The 21,869-nt window shown below is 38.1% G+C and overlaps 1 protein-coding gene across 1 annotated transcript in view; it reads left to right on the top strand.

Annotated features, from left to right (window-relative positions):
* dok4 (docking protein 4) overlaps positions 1 to 21,869 on the top strand; it is a 52,093-nt gene that overhangs the window by 26,172 nt on the left and 4,052 nt on the right. Inside the window, exons 2-8 of the mRNA XM_067442614.1 lie at positions 6,748 to 7,028; positions 17,033 to 17,140; positions 17,601 to 17,715; positions 17,935 to 18,054; positions 19,229 to 19,418; positions 19,868 to 20,006; positions 21,265 to 21,382. Of these exons, the coding sequence (XP_067298715.1) occupies positions 6,963 to 7,028; positions 17,033 to 17,140; positions 17,601 to 17,715; positions 17,935 to 18,054; positions 19,229 to 19,418; positions 19,868 to 20,006; positions 21,265 to 21,382 (856 nt within the window). The 5' untranslated portion in view covers positions 6,748 to 6,962. The remainder of the gene's footprint in view (positions 1 to 6,747; positions 7,029 to 17,032; positions 17,141 to 17,600; positions 17,716 to 17,934; positions 18,055 to 19,228; positions 19,419 to 19,867; positions 20,007 to 21,264; positions 21,383 to 21,869) is intronic.

Here is a 21,869-nt window from a genome sequence, read left to right as displayed (position 1 = left end):
ATAACAGTTTAATATGAAAAATAGCAGAGTCTCTCCTCGTGTGTTTGAAATTTAAATATAATCTTGCATTTAAATGTTAATGGCCAAATGTATTATTACAGTTCACAAAGTTCACAGTGCTGTTGCAGATTAAATACAATGTGGATAATATTAAAGTAAATGTATTTTCATCAAGTTAGATACTGATAATTATTCACTTAAACTTTATCTAATGCTGCATTCCCGGCAACCCATAACCAGTGATTTTTCAACCTTCTACCTGTAAAAGTGCACTGGAACGGCAGTCAAGCATGTGACTTCCAACCTGTGAACTCATACTCATGATCGATGTACTCCCATTTAGGCGCTCTGACATCACATAGCCCGCTCAACAACACTGGCAGCCCCTGGAGATATACGTAAAATAAAAGTTATAACAACTTCTCTTGCCTTGCCTGTTTTTTCTCCTCCGTTTCCCTCAAATAAGCAAAGGTGTAAGCACCTTTGGGATAGAAATAATTGTAAATGAGCATAAACCCCGTACCCCACCATGCTTTGTTTACATCTAGCTACCTCAATTCCTTGCCCTCAGGCAGTTTGGTTGGACTTTGCCTGGAACGCTATAAAGTCGTGAGTCGTGGTTTGAAGTCGTAACTTACATGCTCCAACCTTCTACCCGTGAAAGTGCACTGGAACGGCAGTCAAACCCGTGACTTCCCCACCGTGAACTCGTACTCCCAGTTATGCGCTCTGACATCACATAGCCAGCGAAACAACACTGGCATCCCCTACGGATATACAACTAATGTAAAATAAAAGGTATAACAGCTACTCTTGCCTTATGTGCTGTTTTTTCTCCTCGTTTTCCCTTAAATAAGCAAGGAGTAAGCACCTTTGGCGATAGAAATTATTGTAAATGAGTATAAGCCCGTACTGTCCGCCATGCTTTGTTTGCATCTAACTACCGCAATTCCTTGTGCTCCGGCAGTTAGACGTGACTTTGCCTGGAACGCTACAAAGTCATGAGTTTGAAGTTGTAGCTTACGGAATCAAAAACCTGCCTGAAACACAGCATAAACCTCTCTACATAACTGCTGGACTCACACATCCGTCATGTTTGTAGGTTTTTAACACTTTTCTGTGTTTGTTGTACTAATTGAATCCCCAATATTAGCCATTAGAGTGTGAATGGATGGAAATAGTTGGCCATCTGGGTATATTTTGGAATACTCATTTAAATATACTACAATTTGGGACGTACTAATTCTATTTTCGAATGCTATTGAACAGTTTGCAAATTAGGATGTAACAAATTTCTCCAGGATTACTAGAAGAATACAGGCAGGTGAGTTTTATCAGGAGCTAAATTGGAGCTAAACTCTGCAGGACAGTGCCCACCCCTAGTGTAGTGTGTGTGTGTGTGTGTGTGTGTGTGTGTGTGTGTGTGTGTGTGTGTGTGTGTGTGTGTGTGTGTGTGTGTGTGTGTGTGTGTGTGTGTGTGTGTGTGTGTGTGTGTGTGTGTGTGTGTGTGTGTGTGTGTGTGTGTGTGTGTGTGTCTGTGTGTGTATACAATTTTGCTCTTAAATTTAGTCTATGGCCAATATGTGACCCCTGAATTACACACAATTGCACTCTCTGTCTCTCTCTCTTTCACTCAAGCACGGTAGGTTTTCACTGTCCACTCTAGCTACTGGCCTCCTCATCCATATGAGTCACTGCAACACTTTCAATTTTCAGTTCACTTACACTTCTGATGGACTCCAACTGTGAGGGTTCATCTAAGCTGACAATCAATGCACCTCCTCTGCCTCATCCTGTTCACTTTCTTTTCTTCTTTAATATTCATACTCCTAGGCAAGTTTTGCCAACTCTGACCACAACCTTGAAATTAAGCACCCACCACCCAAAATGCAATGCCTTTCTCTTGTCAAAGGGACCTTCATAGGTACCTCCAAGGCTTTTTTGTTCAGCACATCCCACAGATGCTCAATTGGATTAAGATCTTGGAAATTTGGAGGCCAAGTGAACACCTCAAACATTTCCTGAACCTGCTTTGTGGCAGGGCACATTATCCTGCTGAAAGAGGGCACAGTTTCCATGTAAGGGTGTACATGGTCTGCAACAATGCTTAGGTAGGTGGTACATGCCAAAGTAATATCCACATGGATAACCCAAGGTTTCTCAGCAGAACATTGCACAAAGCGTTACACTGAGTCCGCCGGCTTGCCTTCTTTCCATAATGCATCCTGGTGCCATGTGTTCCCCAGGTAGCGATGCACACGCGCCCAGCCATCCACATGATGTAAAAGAAAATGTGGTTCATCAGACCAGGCTACCATCTTCCATTGCTCTGCTGTCCAGTTCTAATGCTCATGTGCCCATTGTTGGTGCTTTTGGTGGGGGACAGAGGTCAGCATGGGCACCCTGACTGGTCTTTGGCTATACAGCCCCATAAACAACAAACTGTGATGCTCTGTGTATTCTGACACTGGCTTTCTATCAGAACTAGAATTAACTTTTTGAGCAATTTGAGCTACAGTAGCTCGTCTGTTTAATCGGACCATACAGAAAAGCCTTCACTCTCCACGTGCATCACTGAGCCTTGGCCACTCATGACCCTGTCACTGGTTCCACTGTTCCTTTCTTGGACCACTTTTGATAGATACTGACCACTGCAGACCGGGAACACCTCTCAAGAGCTGTAGTTTTGAAGATGCTTGCCCATTTTTCCTGCTTCTAACACATCAACTTTGAGGACAAAATGTCCACATGCTGCCATCATTTGCCATGATAAAGAAATGGTATTCACTTCACCTTTTCATTATTATACTGTATATTTATTTGTTTGTTAAAGGAGAAGGCTTGCAGGATAGAAAAAAATGGGACTAGGGTAAAAATTGCACTGTAATTTTGATCAGGTGTAATATGGTAATACAATAAGTCCACATGATTTATTTTCATTCTTAAAACTTGTGAACTTTTATATATATGAAGACATAAATGATGGGAAATTAAAATGTACTGAATAATTTGCCCACACATTGATGAGTGGTTCATTGTTGCTTTAATGCATTATTATTATTATTATTATTATTATTATTATTATTATTTTTATTATTATTATAACAATATAAGGAGATTGTATACATGTTTGCATTGTTATTGTACAATTGTCACCCTCATGCTGTATAGGAAGTTATTGTTCTCATGGTAACATTAAAACAGCACAATTTATCATCACTTTCTTAAAAATAAGATGTGTTTGTGAAACAAAGCTCTATATTTCCAAATTGGACTCAAATCCATAACAATGTGGTGTAACTGGCCAATTCTCAGGGATTACGAAGACTTGGCGACAAGGCATTGTAGGCTATCATTAGCCAGGCGTTCAACAGAGACATGTCTGTCTGCCGCATGCTCTTAGCTCCCTGTCAATACCTGCACTTAACGGTGAAAACAGATGTTCTTCTTCCATTCCTCCTCCCACGTTGAGTGTCACCTGCGTCTTAACAAGCTGTTTGTCACTAGTGCTGCAGGGGGCTGGGTGGGATATTCTGGTGTCTGTGTTCATTAGCTGCCTTGAGTCTTGCTCACACCTGGATTCCTTAGTCACCAATATTTCTCTGTGTGACAAACAAGAGAAGAGAAGTGAAACTTCAGCTCAGGCAGTGACAGCTTCTCGGCTAATTTCTTGGCAATCTCAAGATTGGCGAAGACTGCCAACATAAAAGAGACCTCAAGTTCATCCAAGAGATTACTTGGAATTATACACACAGTCACTGTCTAAATAATTGTGTGTATGTATCTGCTAGTATGTGTATATTGTTAAAATATATTTATTTTTTTAAATGTATTTTAATTCTATGGCTGTGTATTCAAAAATTTGACACACACACACACACACACACACACACAAAGAGTCACAGAATGCCGAACATAGTAGCTATAAAATAAACAAACAACAAAAAGAAAAGTAAAGTAAGAGCCCATCATGGACAGCGGACAATCTAAAACAAAACGCCAACATAAATAGTCCAGGCCTGGTCCTTTACTGTCGTCACATTTCCTTTTATCCTTATTATTTAAATTAAGTTTATTTGGATAGGGACAGATACAAAAAACAAAGATAAACTTGAACATTTATCTTATGTATGCATCATAATGTTTTTATCTAAAGCTAATTCACAACACTTGTCCCTAGTGGGGATTTTACAAAAAATTACAGACTAACAATTCCTAAGAGCTCAAAATGAAACTAAATAGAATAAATGTATATATATATAATACAGACATGCATCATAAATCTCCATTGACAAGTGTTTAGTTTCACGAAGGCGGGTACTCTGTTGAAGTTTAAAACTATTGGATCTGCTCTGAGCCACTCTATCTGCCATAACCAATCTCTAACGTTTGGTTGTGACGTATGTCATGCGCCCTTCGCCGGTTTCACACAAATCCGTCAAAATAAAAGTGAACTTGTGCAGGCCACCTCAGTGACAAAACCATAGAATAGAACCTAAAACTCATGCATTCGAATTGTGATTGTGTTATTCGTGGTGGACGGGAGAGTTTTGTGATCGGGAATGCACTGCTCACGTGGTCCAGAACAATATTGTATGCTATAATAATCAAATGTCATATGCTTAGTATGACAAGAATAAATGCTGCCATGAATAACGGCCCAATTCAAATGTTTACGTGCTTTAATGAATAGAAAGAACAAGGTTACAAGTCTGACTATCTAACCGTTAGACTGCCCCAAAGATTTTTATAGCTTTAATTTCTTTCCTCCTGCTGAACAGTGTTAATTGTAATACACTAAGGGCCAGATTTACTAAACAGGGCAATTCCAAAAAAGTGCAAATGGAAGTGGACAGTTCTGCTCATGATCTAGTGATGGCGTGCATTTTTTTCTTAGGTGTCTTTAATGAAAAGAAAGAACAAGGTTACAAGTCTGACTATCTAGCAAATTAATGAACACAGACACAGCCGCATCATTTCCATCATGACCAGCGCAATCTACCTGTTAGCATAAATTACCCCAAACCTTTTCAGTGCTAATTTATCACTGCGTCTTTAGTAAATCCTGATTGTAGTTTTTCAACGCCAAATGAGGGTTTGCACTGGCGCAAACTGTTAGTAAATCTGGCCCTAAATGTAGACACATACAATTCACCACTGCCATCAAATTGAATTTGAATGCTAGTTCAAATGTACACTATAAAAAATTCTGAGCAAAAAACAACCCAATGTTGGGTCAAATATGGACTAACCCAGCAGTTGAGTTGTTTTTACCCCAGCGGTTGGGTTGTCTTAAGCAAATATTTAACCCAACCGCAGAATTAAAACAACCCAGCATTTTTTAGAGTGTAAGCATAGTGGCCTATGTGCTGGGGCATTAAAAGTGACTGATGCTTGTTGACCACTGTAAATCCGGTACAGATTTACATTAAAAACAACAGCGTCATGTTCTTAAACTTTTATTTGAAGGATTTGACTATTTATACAAAGAGACTCAGCTGACACTTAAGTCTTGATTTTTCAAGCTGTTGTGATTTTGTGTTGAGCCTTCATTATAGGCTGTTCCATTGAGGTCCTCTCAAAACCATTTTATTCATCGTTCATATCCTTCTTCAACTGTTCTTGTTCTCCCTTTTATCTTTATTTCTCCATTCACTCGTCTGACAAGGGCTTTTGAAGCTGGGTCATGAGAGCACATAATAATGGCATTATGATTCACTGATCTTCTACTGGAGCAAATGGCCCCTCCCTCCCTGAGCAAGCCACTTTTTAAAACCAACAGCGCCGACTACGATTAGCCTGGCTCTGTCCTGGCTAATGAGCTCCTTGTTAAAGTTTAATGTCTGTGTTCCACTGCAGTCAAGAATTTTAAGCGCCGGCTCCGGCTCTCTTCTGGGGAAGTGTGCCACGTTTGGGCTGTTGTTCCAGAGCATGCTGATGATGCTGTTAGTTTTGCATTTACAAACATGTCCCAGTTCTTTGGCCTGAGGACTGGAGTTCAGAGGATTATTATGAATGCTTAGAAACTTTTCATCTCAAACGGTGTGTTTAGCACACTATTCATCTATTACCTATTATAAGTCCTTCTTTGTGAGGGTTCGTAAAGCCTTGCAAAATTGGGTATGTGGGTAAGATGTCTCAGTCTGATATTCTAAAGGGACAGTTCATCCATAAATTAAAATCCTGTCATTATTATGTTATGACTTTGTTTCTTCTGGCCAACACAAAAATTATATTTTGAAGAATCTTTCAGCTTTTTGTTTGTATATGAAAGTCACTGGGGTCTAAAGAACATGGCATCCCACTTACCGTACTTTAATTTAATGCAAACAAAGACCTGAGACATTTTTTTTAATGTTTGGGTGAAGTGAACTATCCCTTTTAATGATCGTCTAGCAAGTTTTAAGTCTGCTACTTTAATATTTGTAATCTTTTTCATCCTCCTCAAAATGAAGCTTGAGCTATTTAGTGCAGAAATAATGTTTGCAGCCAGAGTGCATTTTAATTTAGGCCATTATGGCATTTGAAACAGCTGTTGGATGGAAACATGAAAATATAGTTTATTTAACTCTCACATTGACATTTTCCAGTAAAAATATACAGTAAAAAGTCAATGGAAAGGTGGGCAGGTTTAACCCAAATAGTGGTGTCTGACAAGTGAATAATCTGATAAAGTTGCTTGTCTGCACAAACATTCACCATTCTCGGATAATGAATAAAATATGTGCCCTTTTTCTCATCTCTTAGTGATCATGCTGGAGTGAGGAGACACAGAAGATCTATATGATCTTTTGAATTTGAAGTTTCACACATTGCGGAGCAGACGAGATCAAGGAAGACTGGAAGACAAGCAAAGAAGTGAAAGGGAGGAAGGAAGGAGTTGGTTGGACTGGCTGAAGGTGGAAAAAGAAGGGCTGGATGCTAGCCTTTATTAATTCTAGAAGTTCCCAGGTTCCTCAAAGATGGCCTCCAACTTCAATGACATTGTCAAGCAGGGCTATGTCCGCATGCGGAGCAGGAAACTGGGGGTGAGTAGTAATTAATGGCTTTTAGTGCAATTGATATAGGCTTAATCTAATGCTGGTTAACCGGTATTATCATTGATACTTCAGTTTCAGGATTGGTTTTGATTTTTATATATATATATATATTCAGGTAAAATTTGTTTTTTATTTAATTTAGTTTTATTCATTATTTTAGAGTTTTCTAGTTTCAGTTTTAGTTTTTGTAATCATTTTAGTTTAAAAATGTTGGTGTAGGATTTACTTTGAAAAAAATGTTATGATTTACAAAGAAACAATATTTATAAACAACTTTTTGAAGCTGAAATACATCATAAGCCTGTTGCATGAAGCTAGCTGAACAAACTCTGAGTTTCAGAGTAGGTTTAGAGTTGACAAATCCAGATAAATCCAACCTAGTTTTGATCGAGTTCAACTGTTTCTCAAAGCGTGATATAAACTTTCTCTGTCAACTCGGGTTTAAACCAGAGTTTGCGATTAACTCCGAAGCGCGTGCACCCGCAAGCCATTCTAGGTGTATATGACTTTCTTTTATATGAGTTATATTAAAAAATATAGAAACCCAAAAAAGTAAAATGATTAAACCAGGGCTTTAATAAGCAAGGGCCTTCTGAAGCAAAGCATTGTAAGAAAAATATCCATATTTATAACTTCATAAACTGTAATCACAGGTTTCCGGTAATGGCCTTAGCGAATTTAGTGCCAGCAAAAGAGGGATCTCTAACCTGATAAGCATGACATATTGACAAACACGGTAGTGCAGAGGGAGAGCAGAGCAAATCAGAAGTCTAAACAAGAATATTTAAGAGAAAATTCGGAGGAGCCTGTGTTTGTTGGCCAGCCCTATTTGTTTGAACCGTGAAAGGCGTCTTGCCTCACCTAAGCTCACAATACTCGTATACACCGGAACTCGACTCTTTCCTGCACGTATGGATGGCCGTTACCGGAAGCTAGAGATTACAGTATATAATTTTGAATTAAGATATTTTTCTTTAAAAAATGGAATGCTTCGCTTCAGAAGGCCTTTATTAACCCCCTGGGGCCGTGTGGATTACTTTTATGATGGATGAATGCACTTTTTAAGGCTTAAAAAAAAGTACCATTCACTCCCATTATAAAGCTTGGAAGAGCTGGATATTTTTTAATATAACTCCAATTGTGTTTGGCTGAAAGAAGAAAGTCATATACAACTAGGATGGCTTGAGGGGGATACATTATGGGATAATTTCATCATTTTGGGTGAACTAACCCTTTAATTATTATACTGGAGCCAAACATCATACATCATATTGTCTGTTGGTCAGCATTTGCTTTAACGGTGTGTGTGATAGGCAAGGTAATGAGAGCATTGCTGTATGTGGCATCAACATTTCCAAGTATTGTTTATCATTTTATCCAGATCAGACTCGACATCTTACACAAAATATTGACTCAGTTTCCTGGATAATATGTTTTTTGAAGAGATTGAGCAAATGACTCCCTTGGTAGAGCCTTGTGAACCAATAATGGTGCAGGACGTAAGGGGACTACATTCATACAACTAATTTAACCTCATCTCTGGCCTGGAGACCTCATTACAGCTTTACAATCCTCTGCTGACAGGAGCTTCAGCCTCACTGGCTCTGAGAGCATCTCCTCTGCTGTCCCAGTTAGTTACACTTACATATGTTTTTTTGCCTCTGGAAAAATCTTTCATTCTTCATCTTCTTTTTGGTATTATACTTGTCATTTTTCATTAGTATTTTTCATTGTGTTTGTCTTTTGCTTTATTTGCATTACTCGTAATGAATCACTTTCCATTACGAGTTTTCCTGCTCTGCATATGCTTTTATGATTACAAGCATATGCTTTTAAACTATTTCACTGCTGAAATCAATCTGGATTAGCCAGCTGCATTGATGTTTTAGAATGTCTAAGAAGTTCCAGCATTACTGTGTCTAGTGACTTTCTGAGTGCCTCTCGAGCTCACGCACAGGTCGATGGCTGAATTATATAGTCAGCAGGATTGTGGTTACCGTGGCAGCAGTGGGGTTGTGACACATGGTCCCCCTAGGGAACGCAGTGCTAAATAATCTAAGAGGAGTTTATATTTTCTCCCATTTCCTTCTCTTTTTTCTCCTCTCCCTTCATTCTCTCTTTTTTCCCCCTCTCTTGTTCCTTTTGCACGGAAACATCTTATGTCTGCATGTGTGCTTTCCTTTGTCTCTCCTTTTTGCTTTCCTGTGCTTTGCAAACTCAAAACAGGCACCGTTCCTCCATCATTGTTTAACAAATGGCTTTCCTAATTGTAAGTCAATTTCCTTAGTCTATTTAATATTATGCTAGTGCACGTAATGCAAGCACAATATCGTAAATCCCCGCTTATGCACAGCTAATACTATTTACATCCTTACTGCTGCCTCTGCTCTGATTTGGCAGCAGCAGTGAGTGCGTGGCGGCATTTGCATTTGTGTCTGGGCTGTGACAAAGTCCTATCTCTCTCTGTCTCTCTCTCTGACTCTCTAGCTTTTTTCTGGCTGTAGAGGAACTTGCCTCCACAGATTGGAGGAAAGATTGTGTTCTAACTGATCCATTTTCATTGGCTAAAAGCTCCCACATTACAGAATTTTCATCATATTGTCCATCTGAGAGTTGTATTGAATGCGGGTGGTAAATATTTTGTAAGGCTTTGACCACCCAGGTTTATTTAGTCTCTGACATGTTTGCTAAAGAAGAGGATTGTTTAGCGAGTTCTTATTGATATTTGACTTTGGTTGTAACTTTCTGTAAGACCTGGAACTTACTGACTGATGCCATAATTCACATGCACAACCATGCATTGTAAGTCATATGGTACGTACATTTTAAAAAATCTATTGCAGTCTTGGTAGTATGCTATGGTGGATTTCAATTACCAATATTGATGATACTAAATGATACTTCTTAATAAGAACACCACTGGAGGACTCTGGTGACAAACAATTCTGTGAAGACAGTTGAAAGGTAAGTATATTCTAGGGCTGCAACTTTATATTAGGTGGCCTTAACTACTATGTACTAACATTTTAATTAATCATTTGATACAATGCACTTATTGTGTACATAAATGTTTTTACATTGTACTTACATTTTAAAAAGACCAGCATTTAATTACATCTGTAATTAATTTCTGTAGTTACATTTCCAATTACACGGCTGGCACTTCCCTTACACCCAACCCTACCCTTAAACTTACCCATCCCACCACACCTGTCCCTAACTCTACCCGTATCCACCTCAATATCAGCAAAAGTGCTTTGCAATACAATTTGAACACAGTAAGTACATTGTACTTATTTTTTGCTGCAAGTAGTACTTAGAGCCACCTAATATAAAGTGGGGCCACAATTATTTTGATGATTAGTTGGCCTTATTTCATTTAATCAATTAATCGGATAAAAAGCCAATTTTTATTTTATTGACAAAACACATTATTTCACATCCTGCCCAATGCTGTCCTTCAAGCTGAGTGCTATAAAATTCATAATGAATATATCTACAATTACATAAATTAACCATATAGTTTCACAAACAAAAATGATAAATTAGATAGATAGATAGATAGATAGATAGATAGATAGATAGATAGATAGATAGATAGATAGATAGATAGATAGATAGATAGATAGATAGATAGATAGATAGATAGATAGATAGATAGATAGATAGATAGATAGAACAGGGCTATTGTATAATGCTTAAATTGTTAAAAGCTAATAAATTAGCTTGAAGCACTTGGATCAGGTACCTTTCCTGCATCATCTCACTCTGTTTCCATTCTACTATTTCCATCATTTTGTCCATAGAAATGCGTTATTGAGTACTGTATTTTGGCACGACTGGTGGAAGCTTATCGTGCACAGAGGGCATACCCAAATAATCGATAATGATAATCGTTATAAATGATTTTCATTATCGATTATTATAAATTTTACCAACTAGTTGTTGCATCCTTAGTATATTCTAGTTTTCATCGGGTTGAGGTCAGGTTCCAAGTCAGGTTCAAGTTCCTCCACACCAAACTCACTTATCCATGTCTTTATGGAGTTTGCTTTGTGCACTGATGCACAATCATGTTGGCAAATTTTACACGTGGCACAATGCAGTCAGACAAGTACCGTTCTCCTGGGAACCACCAAACCCAGATTTGTCCATCGGATTGCCAGGCAGAGAATGTGTAATTGGTCACTCGAACCAAGTCCAGTGGCATCGTGCTTTACACCACTGCATCTGACACTTTGCATTGCACTTGATGTAAGGCTTGATGCAGCTGCTCGGCCATGGAAACCCATTCCATGAATCTCTTTACGCACAGTTCTTGAGTTAATCTGAAGGCCACAGGAAATTTAGAGGTCTGTTGCTATTGACTGCAGAAAGTTGGCAACTTCCGCGCACTGTGCGCCTCAGCATGCGCTGACCCCGCTCTGTGATTTCACGTGGCCTAACAGTTTGTGTCTGAGTTGCTGTTGTTCCCAATTGCTTCCACCTTGTTATAATACCACTAACAGCTGACTATGGAAGATTTAGTAGTGAGGAAATTTGCCACGGTTGAATTCATTGAGCTTCTAAGAGCGACCTATTCTTTCACAAATGATTGTAGAAGCGTCTTCATGCCTAGGTTTTGTTAATTCTAAGCGCACACTGCATTTATGTTGTCTGCTGCTTTAAATGCTCAAGCGCTTTTAAAGCAGGATGGATTCTGATTGGCTGTCAGTATTTTTATCATTCATCAGCTGAAAAAATATACCTTATTCGCTTTACATGTTGCCATCAGGCAGCTGGGCGAGTCTAGTCAGCCTTTCATCACACTGTTTCAGACCACTGTCTCTATATCCCTTCCCCCTCCCTTCCTCTTTACGTTCTAACTTCACCTCCCTCGTCAAGCTCCCTGTGCACCTCTAGGGATGCTAATTAGCCAGACTATATGCCTCTCTATCTCTTCCTCCCTTTCTCACTGTCTATCTCTGCGGCCCACTTAGGGACCAAGAATCCCAATCAGACTAATCAGAGCACTGTTTAGCATTCTGCTCGGGTATCGGCAGCCCAGTACCGCCGGCCCCACTGCCATGCTGGAATTACCCTAATTGCTCCTCAGCCACTGCCAGCCCTTTTGAGTGCATTTGCAATCGTAAATGGCCCAACACCAGGCATCACAATTATAAAACAACCCCAGACATTCGATGGAAAGGGTGTTGGTCGATGCAGGTGATAAAGATCAAAAATCAAATACATTGCAATACCACGCTTAGCCCTATTTTGCTATGCATCTATGAGGTACAAAGCCAATATCTGAAGTCACTGTGACGCAAACAGACAGGACCTACATTTTAGAATAGTTTCAGAAAATCCCCAACAGGTTTCAGTGGACACAGTCAGTAATCTGCCATTTTAAATTTAGTCTTGCCTGAGAGGAAGTGGTTTAATTTTAGCTGTAAGCCTAGCAACTGTTCTTACAATAGTGTCATTATTCCTTTGACCATCCTAGGATGCCAAGCTGAGTTCTGTCAGATCTCAGAGGAAGATCAGATGAAAGATGAACAGCTGACAAAAATGCAGAAATGGATTCATACCAAGGGCAAACAGACTCATTATAGGCTTATTATCGTATGAAATGTTGCCACATTCTGCCTTTCTGTTATATCTCTGCTTCTTCCTTCCAATAACAAAAGCCTTTTACTGCTTCAGTTTAAACTCAGAATTCTCCCTGTGCCTCCATAAGTTGTTACCGTGTCCTTCATTCTCTTTCTCCTGCCTTTTCTCTTATTTTGACCTGCAGTAAACACTTGAGATAAGTGTTGTGTATTCCTTCATTATTCCTCCTTGTTTTAACACATTTGCTTTGACTGCCCTAACAATTTATTCTCCGTGTAGGTTTAAGGGTTACAGCAAGACAATATAAAGATAACTGCACATTTTAATGCAGAGTACCGATACAGTGTGAGATTGACCCTGAAACAAAATTAGCATGGTTACCATGGTTTCTTTCAAAAAATAAGGAAGAAGCTCAATTATGCTGTAAGCCATAATTGCAAAATAACATTCAAAATCACACTTGTTGTACTCTTACCGATATTCAGTACTGTGGTATGAATCCCATTGCTAGTGAGATCATTGCTTTTATACAGCAGCTAAAAGCAATACATTAATATCAATTATTTGACATTTTAGACACTCTGCCATTAAGTATGTATCCAAAAGAAACCAACACAGGATTGGAATTGCATGCAGCAAACACAAACAAGTGGAGCCTTATACACTGCCATTAAAATGTTTTAAAAGTTTTTGAAAGAAGCTCACCATAATTCTTTTATCAAAAATGCAATGAAAAGCATTGCAATTTAAATTATATATATATATATATATATATATAATTATTATCAATGCTAAAATGTGGAAACCATGATGCAATTGATTTTGAAATCTTTGTTAAGAAGTGACAGTAAAGATATAATGCTGCAAAATATTTTGATCTAAATAAAATATATATATCAAAATATAATTTTATTTTGAACTTCCTATTCATCAATCCTTGCTAGATAAAAGTATTAATTTCTTCATAACTTTTGAAAAGTGAAAAGTTGTGTATAGGACCTTTTGCTGACCGTGGTGGCTAAAACCAAGTAGTAAAATTACTACAAAATTGTAGTAATTTTAACTCATAAACTATGGTCATTTTACACAAAGTATGGTTACCATGATACTCCTTTACCATGATAAAGGGTGTGACACCAGTCGCATTTGGTTTGTGTGTGTATATGCTTCTACATTTTGTGTATTAATGTTGTGCGGACAGATATACAAACAGTAAATAGCATTTAGAAAGGGCACGTCTCACCCACACACACACACTCAGTTACTCTCTGCTGATGCTGTTGCACAGTCTGTTTACAGAGGATTAGTGGAACCTCAGGGGACAATATGATGCAAACAAGGGATCAATCTTTTACCTGCTGTGAATGAAAAACCATGCGGCTAACTTCCTCCATTTCTCCATAAGATGCGGTCCAAGCATTCGAGTGGCAATAACATTAAGGTCAGCTTAGATGACAAAAACAAAAGCTCATCAGATCAGGTCAGATTTCTATTAATCATCTCGGTAGGAAGTTGGACATGCTGTAAGATGCATGACATTTCCTAAGGCAAGATTTTATCATTTGGACTCCTCTTAGTCAGCATCACCTTGATATGTTCATTCATGGACAATAAGGTTAAAAGCATGTGGACTCATGTGTTGATAAGCCTCTCTGTTGTATTTTAGGGGCAATGCAGGCCTTTCATTATACAAGCCTGATGACTAATACGATGTTTATGACTGTCTGAGTCAGAATGTAACTTCATTTAAAAACAGTCTAAACACCAGAGTATTTGATCAGTCTAAACACGTGTAAAGGGTTATTGAGGCAAAAAAGACAAATGATTCTCCATAAAAAATACACTCTTTACTGGTTAACTCAATTCAGTTTAAATGTTATAGTTTCCTAAAAGGAAAGTGTAAAGCTGAACTGCTGGGTTTTTTTCAGCAAGCCATACATCAGGCTGTTCCTGATATACAATCCTGATAAAGGATTGTAATGGTTGTTGAATAGATAATAAAGAAATAATGTTGCCCTGGAATAATTTCCAGTAGATTGCAGTAAGATGGGTGTACGTGGCGTGAAGACCTATGATGATGATGATGATGATGATAGAGAGAGCGGGACTAGCCTTGCCTAAATGGACTAGGGTTACCGTGGCAACTGTAGGATTTGTTGTTGAAGGACATCAGAGGTTTAAACAGAAAATAGCTTTTATGGCAGGAGGTCGATCAAGGGAGAGAGAGTGTGTTTACAAAAGATAAAGACAGATCGCAACTGGTGTAGGTTTAATTAGGAGCTTTCATATTGTACAAATAACACATTTGTCTAGCAGAATAACTTGGTTTAGCTGTGGAAGGAAATAATCTTCTAAGCCAGTATTTTTCTTTTTCTTTTCTTTTCTTTTTTTACCCTTGCATATTTTCAATATTGTACAGGTCTCTGTGCCACAAACAGCATCATACTGTACATTACCCAGTTTCTTAGTATAACAACCTGACAAAAAAATGACCTATTCAATTGTCTATCCATTTTCATCTCTTAAAGGGATACTTCACCACTTTTTCATATTAAACTGTTATTCTCTTAACTAAAACGAGTTGATATACCTCTCTCGTCTCAGTGCGTGCTCTTAATCTCTCTGACGCACAGTGACATTCTGATAGCATTTAGCTTAGCCCACTAAGCCCAGTTCATTCACTATGGTACCAAACAGAGATCAAGTTAGAAGTGACCAAACACCTCCACATTTCCCCTATTTAAATACAGTTACACCAATAGTTGAACGATCAACATCACATCTCCCCCTGCCCCCATTGACAGAAATGAGAGAGGGAGTGGGAGATGTCAGGGAGGATTTTTCAGGCGGGACTTTTTACTGTGCCGAGTCGAAGTACTCTCAGAAGTGCTATTCTGCCATACATTATAGTTCTTCTTTTTAATCCACTTGGAAAAGCATCACGTTTTATAATAGGGGAAAACTTGGAGGTGTTTGGTCGCTTCTAACTTGATCTCTGTTTGGCACCATAGTGAATGAACTGGGCTTAGTGGGCTAAGCTAAATGCTATCAGCATGTCACGGCGCGTCAGAGAGATTAAGAGCACGCACTGAGACGAAAGAGGGATGTATCAACTCGTTTTAGTTAAGGGAAAAACATAGTTTAATATTAAAAGGCGGTGAAGTGTCCCTTTAAATGTTTGTTTTGGAGGTTTAACCAGAATAAAAACGTAAGATTTTTTCTTTTTCTTTTTTATAAAGATATTGATACTTTTATTTGAAAGAAGCAGCACAAATGTTTTCAATTTGAAATAATAAGAAATGTTTCTTGAGGAGCAAGTGAGCATATTAGAAAGATTTCTGGAGGATCATGTGACACTGAAGACTGGAAATTCTGAATATTCAGCTTTAACATCACAGGAATAAATTACATTTTAAAGGGGTCGTTGCATCCGATTTCACTTTTTTAACTTTTGTTAGTGTGTAATGTTGCTGCTTGAGCATAAACAGTATCTGCAAAGTTACAGCGCTGAAAGTTAAAGGCAAACGGAGATATTGTCTTTTAAAATTATGGCAGTTTATTGCCCAACAAACACGGCCGGTTTGGACTACTGCCCGTAATGGTAAGGGGAGTGGTGTTTCTGGACAACCTGTGCTTGGCACTTCAGCCAATAAAAATACATGAAACTACATTTGGCCATCTAACCAATCTAAGACTACTGCGTTTTTCAGAGGGATGGGCTTCATTGAAGCAGGAAGCAAACAAGCCTTTCAAAAGACAGTGGAGACAGCGGTGTGAAATATAAGAAAAATACGGCATTTATTTAAAAAAAAGAAGTATTAAGACATGTTATACTGTGCCCTATAAACACAACCAAGCCTAGAAAAAAAACACGGAACCACCCCTTTAAAATATATTAAAATAAATGAGAAACTGTAATTTTAAATTGTAATATTTCACAATGTTACTGTTAATGTAAGAAATCTTACTGACCCAGAACATTTGAACAATAGTGTGAACAATAGAACAATATTTAGATTACCTTTGCATTTAGAACACTGTAGCAGTTCATCTTTAAGATCACTAATCATTAATAACTAAACACTGTTAAATGTAAGGAATGTTTTTTTTGTGTGTGTGTTTTTTTGTTTTGTTGTTGTTATACTGCATTTTGTTTTAATGCCTAAATTCACTTTAAATTCTGGATTTTAGTTTTCAACATTTGGTCAATTTATTGATTTAAAAAGTTGATTGGCGTATTGGTATTGTCCAAAATGGCAATATATTTTAAACCATGCTGCATTTCTTTAAAAAAGTTACTTGACAGTGAATCCATTGATTTTACTCACCAAGGTAAAATTCTACTTGCCTTTGGCACATGGTGTCTTGAGTGTTATTTTTGGACCGTATGTGTGTTTCAGATCTATCGGCGCTGCTGGCTGGTGTTTAAGAAGTCGTCCAGTAAAGGACCTCGCAGACTGGAAAAATACCCCGATGAGAAGTCAGCCTACATCAGAGCCTGTCCTAAGGTACACCTCTCACTGCAACAGTTCAGCCGAGGTCTAATTTAAGCTGTGAAAATGTCACGGCAGAAATGAAACATTCGAGAAAAACATTCAAGTGTCACTTTAGTTCTCCAGTTATACTAACAGCCACGTAGAGCGCATTCATACTGTGAGACCTGCCTGGCAAGATTACGAGACCGGCAATGTGTAAACAGATGCATTTTTGAATAAAACTATCCACTCTCACGATTTGCTCTAACTTTGCTGACTCATGATCCTCGGGTTTCTGTGTGTTTATCAGTCTCATTTGCCTTTCTTCACTGCACTCTGCTGCTGCCACGGCCCACTATAGACAGTGAAAGATAAATTAGATGATTAAGAGGGCAAATGCCTTTCAAAATGATGTGAATGAAGTTTGTCTGAATAACGAGGCTCTGCCAGTATTTCAAGGTTTGGATTGGTTGCCTTTTCTATGTTCACACAGGTGACAGAGATTAGTAATGTGAAGAACATCACAAGATTGCCTCGTGACACGAAGCGGCAAGCTGTGGCCATCGTCTTTACAGATGACACCTCTCGAACCTTCACCTGTGAATCGGGTACATCTTCATCAAATAAAGCTCGTTGTGATGAGCTTAAGCTAAAAAAGCTCTCTTCTCTACATTAACGTGGCATTAGCAGTCTATACAGTGTGATGATGTGCTGCTCTCAGGCACACTGACATACTGCATCTCCTAGTGTATGATTTATTCATAGAACATATTCATCGAAAGAACATGTTCATTCGTTGACATCATTGAATCCTTCTGTTCTCCCAGAGCTGGAGGCTGAAGAGTGGTTTAAAACCTTGTCTATCGAGTGCCTGGGGACACGTCTTAATGACATCAGTCTTGGAGAACCAGACCTCCTTGCTGCGGGAGTTCAGTGTGAACACACCGGTAAGAGACTAAAGCCATTTGCTCAATTGTTTACCAATGAGCTGGATTCCTGTAGCTTGTTTGCTACAGGAATCCAATATGGCCTCAGATTTGTGACTTACTTTAGCACTTAGTTTAATCTACACTGTCAAAACGTATCCCATTCAATTTATGGTATTGACGGCATATTGATGCGTGTTTGTTTTACAGCTTAAAACTGTATATTTCAATATACAACGGTTAGATCTGGTCCAATGGGACTGTTCCTCATTTGTCATGACTGCATTTAGACAGGCAGCATTTCTCTCAGTGAGCAGCAAAAACGAAGGAGAAAAACGATGTCGTTTTAAAATACTAGCCTACTATTGTTGCGTCACGGATTGTAGTTTTAAACGTTTTTCTGGTGAGTAGTTGTTTAAACCTCAAATCTGCAGTTTATTTATAAAGATGCCGCCAATTAGAAAATTTGTGAGGTCCGGGCGATCACCGGGCAGTCATCGCTCATGTACCCCACCGAGAACAGCCCCTGAGAGCACACTTACATCTCAGAGACGTCTATTCGTAAGATAGATTTTTTTTATAGTTTCCTCATCTAAAATACGTCTCTAAGACTTTACCTCAGATGTTAAATAGACATTTAGAAGATGCCTTTAAGATGTAAACATGCTTTTTCTAAGACGTTAATCAGAAGTTTTACACAGCAGATGCGTTCCAGATTTCCAGGTCTTTAGCAGACAGACGTACCTGTGCTATCTGGGGCCTGATCATTGCAAGTCCTTCTGACATTCGGCACTGGCTTTGATGCCTTTGTAGTGTGGTTCAACATGACATTTAATTTGTTTTGGGTTTATCTAACATGCATTCTTTGGTCAATCTAATGTATGCTTCTAATAGCAACAATCGAAAGAAACTAGATTAATGAACTAGAAACTAGATTATAAAATATGTCATGTCACAGGGACTTGACATCTCTACTGTTTTTCATCATGAATTGTAAATCATAATTTTTTACCAGTAAAAACATGCTGTTTATGGTGAGGTAACTATCAGATAACCAGTTAACAGGTTCTTGCTGTAGCATTTTTACAGGGTTTTTTTTTCAGTAAGAATTTCAAACAGTGTATAGTGTATGAACCGAACTATTAACCTGATACCTAGTTCTTCACTATCAGTCTATCATTGTTTTTTCTTGCAGAGCGCTTCAACGTGTTCCTGTTACCCTGCCCTAATCTTGACATCTACGGGGAGTGTATGATGCAGATCACGCATGAGAACATCTACCTGTGGGATATTCACAACCCTCGCACCAAGCTAGTAACCTGGCCGCTTTGCTCACTGAGGCGCTACGGACGGGATGCTACACGCTTCACCTTCGAGGCTGGCAGGTGAAGCACATTTAAGAAATCATCAAAATTTAAAGCCAATGTCAAGACCAATTCACAAGAACTTGTGTAATGTGTATTTCACTTTGGTGTGGTCATGTATATGTAGGAGAAACATGGAAGCAGAGGAGGGAGCCATTGAACTGTGGACCTCCTAAAAGGATTTATTGAGTGGATTACAAGGAGTTCAATGGCAGATTAGGTGTTCTTATCTCTCTCACTGCTTTGATCAAATAATAAAAGAAGATTCGCATCGCCAGCTGGATGCCCTTTGAGAGAGAAGATGAGAGAGTTTAGAGAGAAGTTGAGTCTGGTGTAACACTGACCCCTAGTGGATATTATACTGTAACACACAAAGCATGTGTAGTGTATAGGTTATTTCTTTGCAGTACATCACTTTTTCTTTGCTTGATTGTGTATTACTATCTTGTTTTGTTTGTTTTTTGTGTCAGGATGTGTGACAGCGGGGAGGGCCTGTACACTTTCCAGACACGGGAAGGAGAGCAGATCTACCAAAGGGTTCATTCTTCCACTTTAGCTATAGCTGAGCAGCATAAGAGAGTCCTTATGGAAATGGAAAAAAACAGCAAGGTAACGAAAGCATACGGTGGGTCCAAAAGCCTCAGACCACATTGAAAATATTAGTTTGAAAATCTATTTTAAAAAGGGGAATAGACAACATTTTGACACATTTCAAACTAAGACTTCAACAACAAAAAACAGTTTGTAGGTCACTATAAACTTTGTGACATTAACCGTGCGAATGTCTTTGTACAAAAGATGTTATTTGAAACAGTCTCAAATCAGTTATATACACTGCTGTTCATATTTTTTATACCGTTCATTTATATGATCAGAAGTACAGTGAAAACAGTAATATTATGAAATATTACTACAATTAAAATGGTTATATATTTCAAAATGTCATTTATTCCTGTGATGGCAAAGCTGTATTTTCAGCATCATTACTCCAGTCTTCAGTACCACATGATCCTTCAGAAATCATTCTAATGTGCTGATGGTTCTAAAATGCTGGTGCTCAAGAAACATTTCTTATTATTGTCCATGTTGAAAACAGTTGTGCTGCTGCTTAATATTTTTGTGGAAACTGATGCAATGTTTTTGGATTATTTGATGTATAAAATGGTCAAAAGAACCTCATCTATTTGAAATAGAAATTACTTTTAGCAATGTGTAGCAAGTCTTTACTGTCTCTTTTTGAACAAAGTAGTGCATTCTTGCTGAATAAAAATAAACTTTTGAATGGTAGTTATATGCTAAATAAAAGGTATCCGGCACACTGTTATATGACTCTCTCTCTCTCTCTCTCTCTCTCTCTCTCTCTCTCTCTCTCTCTCTCTCTCTCTCTCTCTCTCTCTCTCTCTCTCTCTCTCTCTCTCTCTCTCTCTCTCTCTCTCTCTCTCTCTCTCTCTCTCTCTCACACACACTTTTATTTTTGTGAATTGTGGGGACATTCCATAGGCGTAATGGTTTTTATACCGTACATCTTATATAATTTCTATACCCCTTAACTACCCCTATACCCTTAAACCTACCCAACACAAGAAAATGCAGTTTACTTAAAAAAATAAAAAAAATAAAAAAAGAAGAAGCTCATTCTGTATGATTTATAAGCCTTTTTAAAAATGGGGACATGGGGAATGTTCTCATAAGTCAGCACGCACACACACACACATACACAGTGCTTATTAAAAAAAGACTGGAGATATTGCTGTGTTGTAAATCAACTGATTTACTTCCTGTTATAGAACTAATGCCATCATTTTGTGTTGTTATAATCAACCTAATTGAAATTCTTTCCCTTCTCTCCTATCACATCTATCCACAGCTTTTATCTAAAGGTTCAGAGGGGACGTCCTACCCCTGCACACCAACAGCAATCTTACCCCGAAGTGCTTTCTGGCACCACATCAACGGATCTCAGGCTGGGGTAGACTCTGCCAACGGTGAGATTGAACCGTGGGATGTATTTATTTGACCAGCCATAATAGTCTGCAAGAAGTATTGTTGTTGTAAATAGCGCTCCCAGAAATGTCTCGAAAAATACAATATTAAAGTATTTTATCAACAATCTTGTGACATGCAGCCTTGAAGCAACATAATATAACTTTGTGAACCCATTGTTTGAAAAAAGGCAAAAGTTCCACACAGTGACAAACATACAACACCTATGAATCCATATTAATTCATTTACATTAAAATGTAAACTAAAATAGGTTTGCGGTCAGTTAAGATTCTTTTTGAAGAAATTAATACTTTTCTGCATCAAGGATGCATTAAAGAAATTATTATAAAAAACATTTACACAATTTTTTTTTTTTTAAAATTACAATATATTAAAGTATAAAAGTTATTTTAAATTGCAATAATATTTCACAGTATTATTATTTTACTGTAATTGTGATCAAATAAATGCAGCATTGGTGAGCAGAA

The sequence above is a fragment of the Pseudorasbora parva genome, chromosome 1 (genome assembly GCF_024679245.1).
Source record: "Pseudorasbora parva isolate DD20220531a chromosome 1, ASM2467924v1, whole genome shotgun sequence".
In the NCBI taxonomy this organism is placed as follows: Eukaryota; Metazoa; Chordata; class Actinopteri; order Cypriniformes; family Gobionidae; genus Pseudorasbora; species Pseudorasbora parva.
The sequence above is the reverse complement of the archived record's forward strand: the minus strand, read 5'-3'. Positions and strand labels throughout refer to the sequence as shown.